The sequence below is a fragment of the Vespula pensylvanica genome, chromosome 25 (assembly GCF_014466175.1).
Source record: "Vespula pensylvanica isolate Volc-1 chromosome 25, ASM1446617v1, whole genome shotgun sequence".
NCBI lineage: Eukaryota > Metazoa > Arthropoda > Insecta > Hymenoptera > Vespidae > Vespula > Vespula pensylvanica.
Window position 1 is genome coordinate 2,240,540 of NC_057709.1, and position 20,211 is coordinate 2,260,750.

At 26.6% G+C, this 20,211-nt stretch overlaps 1 protein-coding gene and 1 non-coding gene across 5 annotated transcripts; both read left to right on the forward strand.

Moving 5' to 3' along the window:
- Positions 1–488: 488 nt before the first annotated feature.
- LOC122637369 (replication factor C subunit 1) lies at positions 489–5,809 on the forward strand. Of its 4 annotated transcripts, none has more exons than XM_043829465.1 (16): positions 489–691; positions 798–965; positions 1,491–1,721; positions 1,787–1,886; positions 1,971–2,347; positions 2,503–2,682; positions 2,766–3,107; positions 3,190–3,358; positions 3,437–3,652; positions 3,731–3,957; positions 4,042–4,370; positions 4,476–4,694; positions 4,763–4,933; positions 5,042–5,117; positions 5,224–5,400; positions 5,528–5,809. In XM_043829465.1, the coding sequence occupies exons 1-16, from the start codon at positions 683–685 to the stop codon at positions 5,612–5,614; spliced, it is 3,078 nt and encodes a 1,025-aa protein (XP_043685400.1). In that variant the 5' UTR covers positions 489–682; the 3' UTR covers positions 5,615–5,809. The 4 variants fall into 4 exon arrangements, with proteins under 4 accessions (XP_043685400.1, XP_043685403.1, XP_043685402.1 ...); XM_043829467.1 differs by lacking the exons at positions 489–691; positions 798–965 and adding exons at positions 975–1,021; positions 1,312–1,383; XM_043829468.1 differs by lacking the exon at positions 489–691 and having other exon boundaries at positions 900–1,021.
- Positions 5,810–12,730: 6,921 nt separating this feature from the next.
- On the forward strand, positions 12,731–12,921 carry LOC122637378. Its single transcript, XR_006329233.1, has one exon. It is a non-coding gene; the product is annotated as a U2 spliceosomal RNA (small nuclear RNA).
- The last annotated feature ends 7,290 nt before the right edge of the window (positions 12,922–20,211 follow it).

The window sequence follows — 20,211 nt, forward strand, 5'->3', positions numbered from 1 at the left end:
TTATCTCTTAATTCACGATTCACCATTATGTTTATTTTCACTTTAAAATCACAGAATTATTCGTCTTCTTATTTTTGTTTCTTATTAATTAATAAAAAGAGTTCAAAAATAAATATCGATTTATTTCTATTTCTATTTTTTAATGATCACATTTTTACAATTTAACGAAGAGAAAAAAATAACATATAAAAAAAAACTAGTGGCGCCAGTGACGCTACAATAATAAAATGTTTCTATTGGTGCGTCAAATTAACCAATCCACTGTTGCGTCCACTTATCCATTGGGAACGAAAATAATTGAAAATAAAACAATAACGTTACATGCTTAACAGCGAAATTGTTAAAGAAATATTATAAACATAATACTCTTTTTTTAGAAGTAAATTTAATTTTTCAAGAAACGTATATTTGTTTTCTTTTTGTTTCATAGTTAACCCAATCTAGTTAGATTTATGATTATATAGTTCTTGTTTACTGACACTGGTCAATGCTTTCTTTAACCAATAAGGTGTCTTATTAAAATGCCGCCATATCTGCATTGTTTTGTTAAATAACATCTCACCGAAATTTATGTTGCATAATGATACATTGAGTTACAATTGTTTTTTTTGTTTCTTTTGTTAAAAATACGTGTAATTATAATACTTAATATTTCATTCTTCTTATATATTAATCGTTAACAATGCCACGTGTAAGTTTATTTGTGATTTCGTAATTATGCCGGTTATGATAGGTTATGTCATATTTTTATTATTAATGTCTGATTTAAATACTATTAATTTACTTTCATTTTTTAGGATATACGATCTTATTTCACTTGCACTACTAAAAAATCTACGGATCAATCTACGGATAAATCTGCGAATAAATCTATGGGTAAATCTACTGTCAAAAAGAAAAAAAGAGCAATAATCTCGTCTGACGAAGAGGACACAAAGTCATGTGCTGTGGTAAAACGTACCAAGGTTGTGTTTTTTTCATCCTTTGAGTACTATGTGCCATTATAGTAGCTCTCTGTCAGGTATTTTTATAAGATGATATCACAATGGTGCCTTTCTGCTAAATGAATAAAATAGCATAACTATAATAACAACTTTCTTCCTCATCTTGCAATTCTTTATTTAAATATCATATAGATTTATGTTATAGATGAAGAATGAGAATCTCTTTGATTTGAATTTGTTTCTTCAAAAGATATAATTGAATAATAACTATAAAATGATATTGAAAAGAATTTATGATCTTATTGTTCTATGATAGTATATTCTTTATCTTGATACATTAATAACATTAATATATATTCCATGGCAGAGCTGTCTCTGTACAGTGGTACAGCTATATCCAGTGATACAGCTCCACAGTTAGTTCTGTTATAAAGAAAAGGTTAATATTTAAAAGACAATCAGTGGCAACTTATATAAAATGATTATTTCATTAATAATTGACTCGTTTTGTTGTTTATTTTATTAAATTTAAACTATATTTTTCAGTTGACAAAGAAAATTAACAAGCATCATGTTTTATCTGATTCTGATGACGAAGTTCAGATAAACTCAAGTACTAAAAATAAAAAGGCTGAAGTCCAACTGGTTAATGATGTAAAAAATGTATCTCATATCAAAAATGAACCAGAAAACACAATTTCACCAGCAGAAATGTTTAGTAAAACATCAGTGACAAGAGAAACAATACCAAGAGTGAAGAAGAAGCCGAAGAAACAGGTAAATTTGTAGTATATTACAAAAATATGTAAAATGATGCCATTGTAAATGTGATTGACTTACAGGAGGCTAAAACTCACTTAGATGACGAGTTTGAATTTACATTGAGCAAGTTAGATACAACAATAATTGAAAAAGAATACTTACAAAATGTCGATGAAGATGGTAAGAAATGTATACACACACACACACACACATATTTTACATACTTTTAAAATAAATTCTATATTTATCTTCATTTTACATTAGAACCTCAAAACAAAGACGACCGGAAAGATGAGAAAGAGAAGAAGCATAATAAGTCTGTCGATGATGAAATATCTTACAAAAAACAAGATATAAAACAAGGAGATAAATCTTCCAGTAATAAAGAGTTTTCTTTCACCAATGTAGAACATAATATTGATAAAAAAATGAAAAACTCTCCTAAGAAATCATTGAAACGTTCTAATCATACTTCTACGATAGAAATTGAACCTAAAAGATCGAGAAAAGAGAATGCTAACAGTTCAATATCAGATGAATATGAAGAAAGAATTCAAATGAAAAAACAAAATTCAATATTATATCAGAAATATCTTCAAAGGGGTGGTGCAAGAAATCCTGGCTCTAAAGAAGTTCCGCAGGTAAATAATATACTTGAATTATCAAATTTGGATGTAATTAATAATAATATCGCTGAAATAAATAAAAATATTACTATTACATTCGTACACACAAACACACACAACCATTATGTAGTCTTCTGAGATAATAAATAACATAATAATATCAATTGCAGGGTGCAGAATATTGCTTAGCAGGTCTAAGTTTTGTAATAACAGGTGTTTTGGATTCCTTAGAAGATAATGAAGCTAAAGAATTAATTACAAAGTATGGTGGTCGTATTTTGCACCAAGTATCGAAAAACACAGATTATCTCATAGTAGGCGAAGAATATGGACCTGTAAAGATGGCAAAGGTATCCAAATGTGTTTATTTCAAGATTAATATTACAAATATTAACTTTTTCTACATAATTAAAAACGCATTCACATTTTTAAGGCCAATGAATTAAAGATAAAGAAAATATCCGAAGATGACTTGTTGGAATTAATAAGAACAAGACCTAAAGGAAAAGCTGAAGATGTAAAGCAATCTCGTGCAAGATCGAAAGAAAAACCAATGTCAAAGGTAGAACCTTGTGTAATGCCAAAACTGCACAAAACTATGAAAGAAACAATGGAACCTATAAAAAGAACAGTGGAACCTGTAAAGGAAACAGCAGAACTTGTGAATGAAACAGTAAAATCTGTGAAAGAAACAGTAGAATCCGTGAAAGAAACAGCAAAACCTGTGAAAAATATAGAGTCTTCAGTAACGAAACTAGATACTGAAGTAGCGAATGTAAGTAATAATACAATGTTTATATTATTTATTTATTTTAATATAGATATTTTAGCATTATTAATTCTTTTGGATTATACAGAATACTATAATAACGGAGAATTGTGAAGCATTAGTTGATAAATACAGACCAAAAACTATGAAACAAATATTAGGACAACAAGGGGATAAAAGTTCTGCAAAGAAGTTATATACTTGGTTATTAAATTGGCATAAAAATCAAAATGGAACTAAGAAACATATTAAACCTAGTAAGATTATACTTCATTGTTTTAATGTCTATACATTTGTATATGTTTGTAATATCTGGCTGTGTTTCCTCTTATGAGGTCCTTGGGCAAAAAATGATGATGGAGCATTTTTCAAAGCTGCTCTGTTATCTGGATCACCAGGTATTGGTAAAACTACTACTGCTCAGGTTGTATCTAATGAATTAGGTTTCGATCTGTTAGAATTTAATGCTTCTGATACAAGAAGTAAGAAACTTTTAAAAGAAGGAGTTTCTGAAATTCTATCGAATACAACAATAAAAACCTACTTCAGTAGTAAGTATCTTTTCTTTCCTTTGTTTATTTTCTTTTTAATACAATTAAATTTTATATTTATCATGTAATATCATTTAGATCAAAAAGGAGAAGAGAAAGCTAAGCATGTATTATTAATGGATGAAGTTGATGGTATGGCTGGTAATGAAGATCGTGGAGGTTTGCAGGAATTAGTCAGTTTAATCAAATCTACGGATGTACCAATAATTTGTATTTGCAATGACCGAAACAATCCGAAAATGAGAACACTCTCCAATTATACATTTGATCTCAAATTTCAAAAACCAAGATTAGAGCAAATTAGGGTGGGTATGAATAATAATTATAGAGATGGTATGTAATATATGTAATTATGATATACTATATTTAAATAAAAAATTTTTTCTTAGGCGGCAATGAAGTCAATATGTTATAAAGAAAATATACAAATATCTACAGAACAACTTGATCGCTTAATTGAATCAACTAATCAAGATATTCGTCAAGTGATTAATCATTTGTCATTAGTCGAAAAATCTGATATCGTAAAAAAGACAGATAGTAAACCAAATAAAGATTTGAAATTGGGTCCTTGGGACGTAGTGAAAAAGGTTTTAAGTTTCGAAGAGAACAAAAATATGAGTATTAATGAAAAAAGTGATCTTTTCTTTCACGACTATAATATAGCATCGTTGTTTGTGCAAGAAAATTATCTTTCAGTTATGCCTACAGCACCGAAGTGTGTATATAAAATATATCATCTTTGATTAATTTTTATTTTACATATAAGTATATGAATATCATATATATATATACACATATATATATATACACATATTTTTAGAACTGAATTATTAGAAAGAGTCGCACAAGCTGCGGAGAGTATAGCATTAGGAGATGACATAGAAAAAGAAATTCGAAGTAACAATGCCTGGTCCCTTTTGCCAATCCAAGCTTGTTTTTCTTCAGTTATTCCTGGTAATATGATGTCCGGAGATATAAAAAATCAAATTAATTTTCCATCCTGGCTTGGGTGTAACTCGAAAAAGAATAAATTTGATAGGTTAGTTTTATGAGTATACTCAATTTAAATACATATATTCATTGAAATATATAAATTCGTTATTTCAGATTATTGCAAGAGATAACTGTACATACTCGTTTAACTACTGGTGCGAGTAAGGAAGCTGTCAATTTAGATTATTTAAATCATATAAGAGATGCAATTATTAGATCTTTGGTTAACGGTGCTGAAGGAGTAGATGAAGCAGTTAAAGTTATGAACCATTATCATTTGTTAAGGTATTTACTATTTTTCATTCAAATTTGTGTATGTATGTATTTATATATAAAACTCCAAAAATAGAAATGAACTAATATGTACATGTATAATTTTAAAATTTACATCAGAGAGGATTTAGATTCCTTAAATGAAGTTTCTTTATGGCCAGGACAACGTAATTCACTTCAAGCTGTTGATAGTAAGGTAAATTGGATTTATATATCTGTATATTTTTACTTTATATATATATATATATATATATATATATATATATATATATGTGCGTGTGTGTAATTAAAATTTCATATAGGTACTAGCAGCATTTACTAGAACATATAACAAGAAATCTGGTGGTGTACCTTATACTATTAATAGCAGTAAAGTAAAAAAATCTACAATGGCTTCGCAAGAAAATTTAGAATTTGTAGAAGATGATATAAATTCAGATGAGGAAGAAGATAACATCAATACTGATAAAATGATTAAGGTATTTTTAAAGACATTTTTTTTTTTCTTTTTTATTTCTACTTTTTTATGTATTTTTTATAATAGAATTCACATTTCTTATCTGTATATTGTTGGTTGAAGTTATATAATTAAATTTACTGTTACAGGCAAAAAAGCCAACGGCAAAAAATACAAAAGAAACGGAAAAAAAAAGTAGTGAAAAACCTTCCACCAAACGTGGAAAAAAAAAATAATTTTTTATAAGGAAATATATGCATGTATTGTCATGCGTAATTACATACTACATATAGTTGCTTTCTATGATTTATTAAAGTAAATGTTCTGTTCAAAGTACGATTCATGGCAAACAAGTACAAATCTGTAAGACTTTTAAGTTATATGGTATGTCTGTTCTGTTTTTCATTAAAAACATATCTAGTTTCTACATATTTTTTTTCTAACAATACATATAATATAATTAAGCAATTTTAATAACAAACAAAATTCGCGCTTATATTTCATAATATTTTAAATATTCCTAAATATTTTTTCTCATTTGTGTTGTGTGTGTTAATACTATTATGAAATTTTTTACTTTTTAAAATACTATCGTTTTAAAATGAACGATTGCAGCGCCATTTTCGTTGCTGATTGGTTCTTTGCATTTTCATTGACGATCGCTCATTGGTTGATGTCTTGTTCCTCTCAAATGTGCCAACTTCATTTTAGTAATTATAGTTAATTTTACCATATCCGTCAATTTTACGGGTATTCAAAAGAACTTCATTTGTTTCTTATTTCAACTCATTTATTTTTTATTTTAATTTTTTTTTTTTTTAATATTTAAATGATTAATTATGATAAAAATAATTTAGTTTTTTAAGATTGTTAATAATTCACATTTTTCTTTTTACTTGTTAAAATTAAATTACCCTAAAACATTGCTTGACAAGTTAAATTGCTCGCAAATATATTTTTTTACATTGAATGCAAATAGTATATCCATTCTATTTTTATTGTAATAATCAATAAAAAATAAATTAAAAATGGATTCTGTAAATCTGTGTTCTATAAAATTCTGTAAAATATTGTTGCTCTTGAACAATTTATTACATCTTGAAAAAAGTGATTTCTCATTTCTTTAACAATGAATGAGCTAATCTGAAATTAGTATTGGTTCGTATGCTCTTCGAGTATATAAAATTGCTAAGGAAGTATATAATGTCACTATTGTAGTAGTCTAGCTTTTATTTAAATATAGTTGTAACAAGAAAACGTACTCGCATAACTCACGTAACGTATATTGTATATTATTCTATCCCTTTTACAAATGCGTTCTATCACGCAGTTCCTTTCACTTGTGATTCTTTCGCAGTTTATTTTTGTCGATCGAAAATGTATTAGATCGAAAAGTTATCGCATAGATGTAAAACTTCATCATTTACTGAATTACGAATAAATAAAATGTGATTATTCAATGTAATCGGTCGAACAATTATTTTTTTTCTCGTTAGTCTAGATTTATGAAAAAGATAATCTTTGTTTCTGCTTTCTTCCCAAGGACATATTTTAATAAAATCTTATCTGTAAACAAATACTTATTTACTTCCACTTTATATATGTCTTTACATTCAAAGTATAATTTCGTATATCTAGAATATAATGGAGTAAAAATTAAAAGTACTGATTAAGCAGTTCTGCGATTTAATCATTCTAAAACAGGCTTAACTGTTATTTCTATGAAAAATCGAAGCAGTTAAAATATTTCGAATTTTACCGAATAAATATAAAAGCACATTTTTAAAATGTTAAACTTTCGAAATATGAAAAAAGAAAGTCTTTTTTAAATTTCTAAATCAACGAGATCCTTTAATTAACAAATGTATGTGATATCCAAATATGTATTTACGATACATGTACGTACATTAATAATTTATACACTTGTTAATAATATATAAATATGGTAACTGAAAGAATTATCCATCTTTTTTTAATTTTTTATTATTATTATTACGTATACGTAGCTTTTGTATACGTTTACTATTTCGATAACACAAATTATTTAATGCATATTTTTATAAAACAAAATACTCGGCATTTATTATCTGTTACTTTTCTTGATAAAAATAAAAATGAACTGTAAAATATTATAGCGTATAAAAATGTTCTTTGCATTAGCTAGAATAAAAGATTTCTATCAACGTAAAATTTTTTAATTAGTATAGTTTATATCTGTATAATATTTTACTGTAGCAAAAATATAATGGGATATTACGATTACTCCCTTTATAGAAAAATTGCGTGGCCTCATGTTCTTCATTATTACAAAGGATAACATTTTTTGCGTTTTTAATGATAACGAATAAAATAGAATTTATCATATATATTCCAGGAAATTGGTCAATTCACTACAAGTATTTACGACAATACCTACAATTTTATAAATATTTTGGTATGATGATCTATTAATTTTTTATTTCCAAGATAATAATAAATATATATTACGAAAGTAGATCCAATAATATAATCATACTTTTTCAATCCGTTCATATTTACCGTAAAAGAAAATAATCCAAATAACTGAAAAAGAAATTTCTATACGTTTACTTATTATGCTATTGCAAATGTTAGAATTAAAATTTTTTGATAAATATATTACATATGTAAAGATAATTAACTATAATAAAAGCGTAGCCTCGAACAGAACAATTTTCTTATAATATAATTTCATTAAATTGGCAAAACTTGAAGAGGTAAAAACAAGACAAGTAATATTAATATTTACAATTTACAATTGTAAATAATTGTATGTATAAATTATAAAGAGTACAGGTTTGTAAAATTGTATAGAAACTCAATGGTGTTATAGTAGAGTTCTATGATATCGACAATCTATGTACATGTATTCATGTACAAATTTGTTATGAATGCAAGCATGATAGAAATTGTTTGGTTGTTTTTTAAATCGTTCCTCTATCATCCATCTATGATGAACGAAAAATATTGTAAATTACAAAAAAAAGAAAAAAAATTTGTAATCGAAAATATTTATTTCATAACATATCGTTTTAATTAATTATTTACGCGACAATATTGAATAATGCACAGGCATACTTTATGATTGATACAAATATAGAACAGTGGACGACTCCTATCGTGCATATAATGATTAGAAATGTTAAAGTGCCAAATAATAATGCATTTCTTCTTTCAGTAAATAATTAACGTAAACTGGCAATATTAATTTAGTTTCGTTTACGATGTCAAAGATATACAAAAGAATACATATAATCGATAGTAACATCAAAAAAGCAACTGAAAAAGTAGAAGCAATTTATTATTTTATTCTAGTATAGCATTATAAACTTTTAACAATTTAATAATGTATTTTTTTTCTACATGCGATTGTTATTATATACAATCTGCTTTGACTCGCATATTTTTTTAAGATTATTAATTCCGGTTTGTTCTTCAGTTTATCTCAATCCCATTTAACACGATACAGAATTTTCTTCATCTGAAATTTTTACGACAAATCAATATTTTTAATATACGTTGGTGTCGTTTATGATTTAATTCAAATATTTCAATGAATTATAAACAATTGCACGACTCGACGATAATAAAATGATTCGAAGCTTAAAGAAGGCAAGATCATTTCCAATAATTCAGTGATCGAATCTATCTTCGGTTCTGACGTAAAGAGCATAGAAATTTAAAGCTGAATCAGTTAATAAACTTATAATAAGTTTATATTGAATACAAAATTATAATTATTTATTAACATTTGAATTGACAACATTCTCGTGTTAATTTTTTCTACTCATAAATTAATATAAACACAAATAAGATTGATAAGGAAATTTATCTGTAAACATGATCCTACAGCTAGCATAAAATTTAAAAAACCAACGTACATCAGTTGTTTTAACGATGTCTCAACGTAATGCCGAAAGCCAATCAATTTAAATAATCGAAAATTGCCAACATAATATTCATTTTCGAAATACTTTTTGTTTTTAAAAGACGTACTGATATATCTTATAATTTACTAACTTCAACTGACTTCAACCCCCATATATTTTTCTTCATTAAATATTCTAACTACCCCTTCTAATAAATTCTTAAAATAATAATCGTAAAAGTACTTTTCCAAAAATTGTATCGAAGTGACAGAAAACTTTTTTCATAGCAATAATTCATGTAAAATCTTATACCATAGCCTAATGTTTTTCTCCCTTTAGATCTATTATACATATATAACAAAGATGTTTCCTTCTAGCTATTAATTATTATTTATCATTTATTCCTTGCATTGTTGATTATTTTTTTCCTTTCAAAAGGACATGCGCGTTACGTAGGCAGTCTCTTACGAAGCATGCGCATTGCGTGCGCAGTCTCTTCATCATTTATTGTTTCGCTGTATGATTTTTTACTCAAAGGTGATGTATGTTCGAGAGAAGTACGAGTTTTAAGCTTTGGTCTTGTTTTATTGAATTATGAGAGAATAAAAAATGTTTAATCAAAAAATGAAGAGAATTATTTTCGTTTTTTGCAAAACAATTATTTTGAAAAGTATTTTAATTATTTTTATTGTTAAGTGGACATTGAGTGGGTTAGTATCAATGTTTTCTTATTTCTATTCTATTAAAGGAAAGTTGTGTGCATTGGGAGAAAAAATTCTTTAATTTACATAAATTTTTTTTAATTAAATAATAAACTAGCATGTCTGTGTAAATTTAGAAAGCGTAAGGAACTCTTTGTAATAGTGATTAAAAACAATGTAAATATAGAATAACAATTACTAATGTCAGATATGTTGTCAATCACTTTAAAAAAAAAAATATATATGAAAACAACTTAATCTCGTATTTATATCCTGTTTTTATAAATTATTAATGCCTCTAAATTTCCTTATATACTTCAATAAAGTTGATGCACTTAAAGATTTTGTCGAATAAGTTAAATAGCGTTCAAACTCTCGCATCTTATTTTTTTGTTATATTTTGATAGATAATTTATGGATATTTCATTATCAAATATAAAATAATAAACATTTTAAGTGTCATAGAACGTTTCAACCATTGATATATATACCATTCTTGGTATTTGCCTAAATTACGATAAAAAATTCAATGCAAAAGGAATAACTTGTATAATTTTTTTATATAGTTAAATTTTTATCTAGAAAAAATTTTTAACGCTATCTCCAACTAGAACTATCTGTTTGAAATTACTATTTAAAAGTTCAAACATAAAAGTATAATTATATAATATAATTGCTTTTATATAAATTATTAATTTTTAATTTCAATATTTCTGATTTTACAAGTTTATATATAATGATTTTACAAGTTTATATATAATATTATATAAAATGAAATAATATTTAAGAAAAATAGATATATATGTAAATATGTAATTTGAAAGTTACGTGACATTATGAAGGGTTAAACTTTAAAATTCTATATATTTTATTAATATTAATATGATTAGTAAATTCTACATATTTATATAATTACAAAACATATTTTATTGTTTTGTAATTATATTGCATTTTTACTAAATTGTTTCTATAATTTCTTACATTTTTTGGTATTTTTGCTACATATTTCATTAGTTTTTTAATGATTAATAAAAAAACAATGTCTTTTAAAAAAATTTCTGTATGACAAAAACTAGATAATATGAAAAATAAACATTCTAAATTTCATTCAAATTAGGTTAGTAGTTAAGAAAATATCATTGATACTTATTTGAAAAACATAATTCTGACAAAACAGCATTAAAAGTTCAAAATATATGAAAATAAGAGAAAAAAAATTTGTTTTTTTCATACATACATGAAAACGTCGATTCTTGGACCATATAATGCACCTTTCTTCAACATTTTAGTTTATCTAAGGTCTTTAGAATCTTTTGCATCTTCTTTAGTACTTCTGTTATCTTTTAATACTCGTTGTTGTATACTCTGCCAAAGTATATGATCTATTGTTTTCTTTTGATACTAGATTAAAATAATTCACTGGTGATTTTTTGTTTTTCGAAAAATATTTTCTTTTCCATCTATTAATTGCTGTTTTCCTATGATAACATTTGATTGATTCATTTTGGAAATTTTAGAAAAATTTGCATGTGCTTTATTTTCAATCACTACTGAAATGTAAATAAATGGAGATGCAAATTCATTTAAATATGTTGTCTAGTCTAAAATGTGACATAACACAATGTACAGCTAAGAATTGTGAATTTCTAGAAAAAGGTTTGCTGATTACACAAATATATCAGTTTAAAAATCTGACGAGATCGACTTTAAACGGCTGTAATTCTGTCAATTTTTTATGAAATTTTTAAAGATATTCTTAAAGAATAACATTATCCAATAAAAATATTTCAGAAAAATCGATTTTTTTTATCTTCTATGTATGTATCTTTTGAAGAATCTCCGACACGATCATAGATCTTAAAATATGAAAAACATTAAAAATTTTTAATTTTGGCAAATAAATTTGGATGTTACTCTTTATCGTTACCATATTATATTTCTGTTATAAAATCCTGTTGTAAAATCCTATTTTGTGGATAAATGCTTTGTATATGTTGATAATAATATTATAACAAATTTATTGACCTTCACTGTTCTAAGATTGATCTACGTTTCAGTTCAATCAAGTATATTCTATTATGAAATAATAAAAAAAAATATATATATATATATATAAATTTACAATAAAATTTCCAAGGATCTTGATCATAAGTTTAATCTTCATTATTTTGATTCATCAAATCTTCATAATTTTTAATCTTCATTTTTTATATTTTTTGCATTTCAACAGGAAACTAATCTCACAAATTTTACAGAAATTTAATTTTTATTTTATTTCACAGATTTCCATTCAATATCTGAATTAAAAAAAATTGATAGTATTAATGTTAATAGAATAAAACCAATAAATAATAAGTAACTTCCAATTTTAATTATAACATGATATTGAAAGTAATTATTGCAAAAAGATATGAATATATGAGTGAAGGTACAACAAATACATTTATATTTATTTCTCTAGTCTATTATATAAAAAGATATTAAATAAAAAATGTCTCGTCTGAAATATAATTTTGTAAAATTAAGAAGCAGAAATATGAAGAAAATTATGTTCATAAATATTAAGTTTTTCTATTTTTTATTCGTGAAACGACGTAAGACTAACGGTCACCCTTCATAACTGTTTACTTTGTTGTACTGCCATTAGCACACGTCTTTTCAAACTGCAATTAATTCTCGAAATAACTACAAGATGTCGCATTCTTCTTGCAACCATTTCTCGACACGAAGATACTTATTTTAACGATTTTAAGGGTTTCTAGTTATCGCTTCTCGGCCTATGGCTAAGATCAAAGTGTAGTATCTGTTCTTATCAGCTTAATATCTGATACGCTGCTCATGGAGCAGCCAGAATATTAGCTAGATTTTTGAAACTTGGCGGAAGGCCGGAGCTTGCTCCGCCTCTGCCGGGGGTTGAGCCGGTATTGCAGTACCGCCGGATTCAGCCCGTCTTAATAAAATAAAAAATAAATTTTTTATTTTTAGATTAATTTTTTTTAATTATTTTTAGATTAATTTTTTTTAATCATTGTATTAAATAATCCAAACATTCGAAAAACTCTAAAAGTGCGCAAAGCTTTTTGCGTTAAATTAATTCAGTTTCTTTTTAATGGTCGTACCCCCCCCCAATCTTTTAAATAAATTATAATCGTTCTGAACGTGTACACGAGATTACGCATTTTAAGTCTATACTACTTTATTACACGCAATGTTACACATTTCCGAAAAATTAAAATAATTTAGTATTTTAGAAGGATTGAGAATTGTATATTGATGATATTTAGCAGGAATTAAAAGAATAGTAGAACGTGTACAATGATGGTAGATAAAAGAAGTCTTAAATGAAAAATAGAAATTTTAATTTTTATTGCAGTGTTTTTATACGTATTTACTATTTGAAAATAACGAGCAACAAAAGGATATTGTTTTAACATTTGTTGTTTCGTCGATTAAATTCAACGCACTTTATAAAATATCATAGCGTATGAAAATGATGTCCTCATTAACTAGAATGAGAGATCTCGATTAGTATAAAATTTCCTTATTAGTACTACTATAGTTCATAAATTTTTTACCGTGGCGAAAAGATAATGAGATATTACAATTATTCCTTTCACAGAAAGATTGCATGATTTCATGCTTTTTAAAATTAAAAAGAGTAATATTTTTTGCGTTTTTAATGACAACGAATAAAATGGTATTTGGCAGCTGCAAAAATTAATTTCTCATACATATATATGTATATCCAATGGAATTAGTAAACTGATTAAAAATACTAGGAATACCTACAATTTTACAAACACTTCGGTATGGTGATCTATTAATTTTTGTCCAAGATAACAGTAAACATATATTATGAAAATAGTTGCAAAAATAAAAAAAAAAATTGTTAGTCCTTCGGTTTTATCCAGATTAAAAGAAAGTAACTGAAATAACTGAAAAATAATTTGTACGTGTCTAATTTATTACGATACGGCAAATATTAGAATTAGTATCGTTTGTAAATGTATTACTTACGTAAAGATAATCTACGATGATAAAAAGTACCCAAAAGGACACACTAAACAGAAAAATTTTTCCATAAAACAACATTATTAAGTCTACAAAACTTGGAGAATAAAAAAAAAGATATACAATAATATTACTATTAGCAACTTGTGTGTATAAATTATAAAATACAGACTTGTAAAATTGAATACAAACTTGATGGCATTATCATAAAATTCTATGATACCGATAATCCACTCGTACTCTTGAGCAAATTTCCTAGTATAATCACGGTAGATATTATGCTGATTATTTTTAAATCGTTTCTCTATCATCCAACTGTGAAAAATAACAAATACTATAAATTAGACAACAAAAGGAAAAAGGAACTTTTAACTGAAAATGTTTGTTTCATCGTCATAATTAATTACTTACGTGACGATATCGAATAACGCGCAGGCATGCTGTATAGTTGATACGAACATAGAACAGTAAGCGATTCCTATCGTGCATATAACGATTAGTAATGTGCATTCGAAAAAAAATGTCAAATAATAATGCATTTGATCTTTCAAAAAATAATTATTACGAATTGGCAACACTAATTCAGTACATCCATTCACGACACCAAAAACGTGCGGAAGAATACATAGAACGGATGGTAACATCAAAAAAGTAATATACAGATAAAAAGAAACTGAAAGAGTAAAAGCACTTAATTATATTGTTCGAGTAGTAACATCATAAACTCCTAACGCTTTAATAATGTATCTTTTTTCTTTTTTTTACTTGCGATTGTTATTGTACATAGTTTGCTTCGACTCGCATATCTTTTTAAGATTATTAATTCCGACTTGTTCGTCAGCTTATCCCAATCGCACTTAATGCTATATAGAATTTTCTTCATCTGAAAGTTTTATGATATATCGATTTTTGTAACATGCGTGCTTGTCATTTCTGATTTGAATAAAATATTTAGGCCAAATACGGACAATTGCAGCATTCAACAATAAGTTGTAAAAACAGGATGCGTAACATAAACAAGGTAAGAAAGTTCTCATTAATTTGATGATCGGATCTACCTTCAGTTCTGACGTCAAGAGCAAATAAATCTAAAGTCCAACCAGTTGCTATTTATATTTAATAATCAGACTTTACAACTTAATACAACTAGTTAAATCATTATCGAACTCATTTTTATAATTATAAATCAGTATAAACACTAATCACGATGGGACTTACCTGTAAAAATGATCCGAAGGCTATTATGAAGTTTAAAAAACAAACGTAAATCAGACATTTTAGCGATGTTTCATAATACCAAAGGCCGATTAATTTAAAAAATCGAAAATTGTAAGTATAATACTCATTCTCGAAATACACCTCTTTCAGAGGCATACTGATACCTCTTATGACTCACTAACTTCGATTAACTTCAACCCTATGCACTTTTCTGGATCAAATATTCTAACTACCTCTTGTGATAAATTCTTGAAATAATAAAGGTAAAGGTACATTTTAAAAATTGTATCGATGTGGTAGAGTTTTTTTTCGTAGTAATAATTCATATAAAATTTATACCCTATCCAACGTTTCTCCCCTTTTAGTCCAATAATCCACTAACAGATGTTTCTTTCTAACTGTTAAATTATTATTTCTCATTTACTCCTCGCATTGTCAATTATTTTTTCCCTTCCACGAAGGACATGCGCGTTGCGTGCGCAAGCCCTTCTTCGTTTCATTCTCTCGTAGTATGATTTTGCTTATAGAAGTTGACTCATTCGCTTGGAAAGAAATGTATTATATTATATTGTTTATTGAATTTATAAATATATAAAAAATTATTACTCATGAAAGGGACATATAATATCTACTTAACATCATATAATATTGGTGATATTATAATACACATGATCAGCACGAGTAAAGTGTTTGAAAAAGAATAACTTAGTTTTTGGAAAACAATTCTTTCGGTAATTATTCTAACTACACTTATTATTAAGGGTGTTTAATATCTATCTTAGCGTTACAGTTTTTTTTATATCACTTCTTTTGGAAAATTTTTGCACATTGAGAGAAAAAGTTTTATATTTTTTGTGAGTTCGTTAGCACTCCAATTTCTTTTTCGATGGAGTTATTAAGACAAGTAAAAGATGACAGGAGGTAGGTATTTTTCTATGCTTTCGACTTTTTTTTTCTTTTACTTCATATACGTATATATACGCACTCGTGTGAGGAATAAGATGTTTACATAATATAAAGTGTTACATAGTTTAATTGATTTATTTGTGTATTTGTTATATATTAATGTTTAGAAAGATTGTTATCATCAAATAAATGCGGTACATAAAATTCATCATTTCTAATATCTTTTACTATTACAGTGAACACTAATAGTATTAATTTTATGGATCTAACTAAGAAAAACATATTACCTTTTAAAGTTTTATCTATTATTGAAATATTATAAAACACGCTAAGCTATTGTTCTGTGAGTTGAACGTAAATATGATTATGGAATTATTTTTTTGTACGATAGTTAGAAATTGTACATATTTTCTTTTATTTTTAAATTATATCGAAATTTGAAATTATTTAGCGTCAGTGCTACGTTTTATCGTGAAAAATAAAGCGATGATACATCAATTGGTGGGTGGTGATCGATATGTATAGTTATACTGCACAGTGTACTATTATTAATAGAGATTGGAGATTTCTATCTTACCATTAGGGGATTTTACCATGAAAATAAATTTTTATCTTTTTTTCGAAAGTAATATGCAAGAATTGTTTTCTGCTTTATCAACGATTAATAGAAAACTGTTCTTTATCGGTTGTTGATAGGTTAGTAGATTATACATTATTTTCATGATGTAAAGAGTACGTATATGTAGATAAATATTGTGTCTTATATTTTTGTATAACACACAATTATTATATATATATATATATACACATATATATATTTATGTATACTCACAAATTATATGTAGATAATGCGACCCAAAACTAACTAAAAAGTAGAACGTAGAATAAACAAAGAGAACCTAAACGAAAAAATAAAAATTTGCTTTTAAGACATTTATATAGAATAATTTTGGGTGATATAGTTCTGTGAATGAACACTGTGTAATATTTTGTTCATTCGTTCCATAATTCAGATATTTATAGTTATAAGACTGAATCTTGTCAATGAAACGTATAAAAAATATCCTTTGTTTTTTTTTCAATAAAGATATTACATCAATTAATTATAATATGAAAATTAAATTTTTCTTTATATAAACATTTTTAGATTTATATGATCGCTATAGAGAGGATTTATGCAAGAGGAGGAAATAATTTTTCTTCTCATTATTTTCAAAATTTTTTTTTTTTACTCGAGCCATGAAAATCTGAATATAGATATGACTGGTTGCACGGGAAGAGAATTTTATTCTTTTTCACAAAAATCTAAAATTATTTTTTAATTTTATCTTGACATTTTTATTTTTTTATCTATTTACTTCTACTAATGTTTTTTTTTTTTTTCTTTTGAAAATATTACAAAAATGGGTTATCACTCCCCGAATTACCTTATATTGAATATTTTCAAACTACCAAGCAAAAATCGTTGCACTTGTACATTCCAAAATATCCGAAATATATTATTTGGAATTTTTGTGGGTTAAATTCACAACGAATTATAGAATATTCTAGCGTATGAAAATGACATCCGCATTAACTAGAATAAAAAATGTGGATTAGAATAAATTTTTTTTTGTCATTGTACTTATCTGTAAAATGTATTTTACCGCAGCAAAATGCAGATTGGATAATACAATCACTCCCCTCATAGAAAGATTGCATGGCATCATGCTCTTCATTATCATAAAGGGTAACATTTTTTGCGTTTTCAATGAAAACGAGTAAAATGGAATTTGACATCTGGAAAAATTAATTTATCATTAATATCCAAGTGGATAAGTCATTTAATTAAAATAAATTAAGAACAATACCAACAATTTTATAAATATTTCGGCGTGGTTATTTATTAATTTTTGTCCAAGGTAACAGTAAACATATATTACAAACATGGATCAAATAATATAATTACATTTTTGTAATACATCGCTCGTATTTACCGTAAATGAAAGTAACTGAAAAAACTGGAAAAAAATATTTTATCTCTTTAATTTACTACAATAATACAAATATTAGGGTCAAAATTGTTTGTTAATAAATTGCTTACGTAAAGATAATTTATAATTATAAAAAGCAGCGATGAGAACACTTCGAACGGATAAATTTTCTTATGATACAACTTCATTAAATTGGCAAAACTTGAAAATATGTAATAATAAAAAAGATAAGCGATAATATTATTATTAAAAATTTAACACTTTTGTGTATAAATTATAAAGAGAACAGGCTTATAAAATATGATACAAACTCAACGGCGTTATCATAGAGTTTTATAATATCGACGAGCCACTCGTACTCCTGCGCGAATACACTATGATTGACATCATTCGGATTAAGTGGGTTACTTTTAAATCCATCCTCTATTCTCGAACTGTAAAAAGTAAAAAATAATGTGGATTACGACAAAAATAAACTTTATATTGATAATATTTATTCTACGATACGTCGGCTTAATTAATTACTTACGCGACAATATTGAATAGTGCACAGGCATGCTGTACAATTAATACAAACATGGAGTAATGGGCGATTCCAATTGTGCTTATAATGAATATGAAAGCGCACTCGAAAAAAAATGCCCAATAGTAATTCTTTTGATTTTTCAAAATATTATCAAGACATACTGGTAAAACTAAGTTAGTTTCGTTTGCAACATTAAGACTATACAGAAGAAAACGTACAGCGGATGGTGATATCAAAAAAATAATATATAGATAAAATGCAACTGAAATAGTAGACGTAGTCAATTATCTTATTCTAGCATAGCATTATAAACTTTCAACAGTTAATAATTTTTTGTTCTCTTTTACTTGCGATTATTATTGTACACAGTCTGGTTCGGTTCGCATATCTTTTTAAGATTATTAATTCCGGTTTGTCCGCCAGTTTATCCCAATCAAATTTAATATGATACAGAATTCTTTTCATCTGAAAGTTTGATGGTATAAACCTTCCGTAACATACATTTTTGTCACTTATGATACAAAATGAAATATTTGAATTACGAACAGTAGTAGTATTCACTAATATGTTGTAGTAACACATTGCAAAACATAAAGAAGGCAAGGTTGTTTCCATCAATTTGATGATCGGAACTACCTTCAGTTCTGATGCCAACAGCAAATAAATCTAAAACCCAATCAGTTGTTATCAATATAATCGTTCTTCTGCATTCGAATCATTCTCTCGTTCATTTTAGTCACATATTATTATAATCGACTATCAAGATGAGTCTTACCTGTGAAAGTGATCCCACGGTTATCATAAAGTTTAAAGCACAAATATATATCAATTGCTTTGGCGACATGTCATAACGCCAAATGCCAATTAATTTGAGAAATCGAAAGTTATAAGTATAGTACTTGTTTATGGAATACTCGTCGTGTTGCAGATCCATAGTAATGGCTCGAGTCATTGACTTCGACTGACTTCAACCCCATGCTTTTTCCTGCATCATGTATTCTAATTTCCCCTTGTAATAAATTTTTAAAATAATAAACGTAAAAATCCGTATGAAAAATTGTATCGAAGTGATAGAAAGAGTTTTTATGTAGCAATAATTCATGTAATATCTATAGTTTATCGTACGTTTCTCCCCATTTATGTTCACTATACATAACTGAACGAGTGTTTCTTTCTAACTATTAAGTAATTATTTGTCATTTTCTCTATACATTGTTGTTTCTTTTTTCCCTTCCACGACGAACTTGCGCGGCTTGTACGATGTCCCTTCTATGAAGGACATGCGCGTTCCGTACGGAGTATCTTCACTGTTTCATTCTCTCTCAGTATGATTTTGCTTCTCGAAGTTGACGTATTTGGTTTGAAAGAAATTCAAATGTAAAACCAGTTAGTGAAATTTTATATAGTTAATTGAATTATTAGTGTACAAAGCACAACTAGCATGACATGAGACGGACAATTGTTGTCTCCTTGTGATGAGACGATGTTGGTGATATCATACGCACGATGATCGACACAACATTGCAACGGAAAAAGACCATCTTCCTTTTCGGTGATTAATAATTTCGTAAAGCTTCGTAATTACTAGGTAAATATCGTTTGTTGTCATCC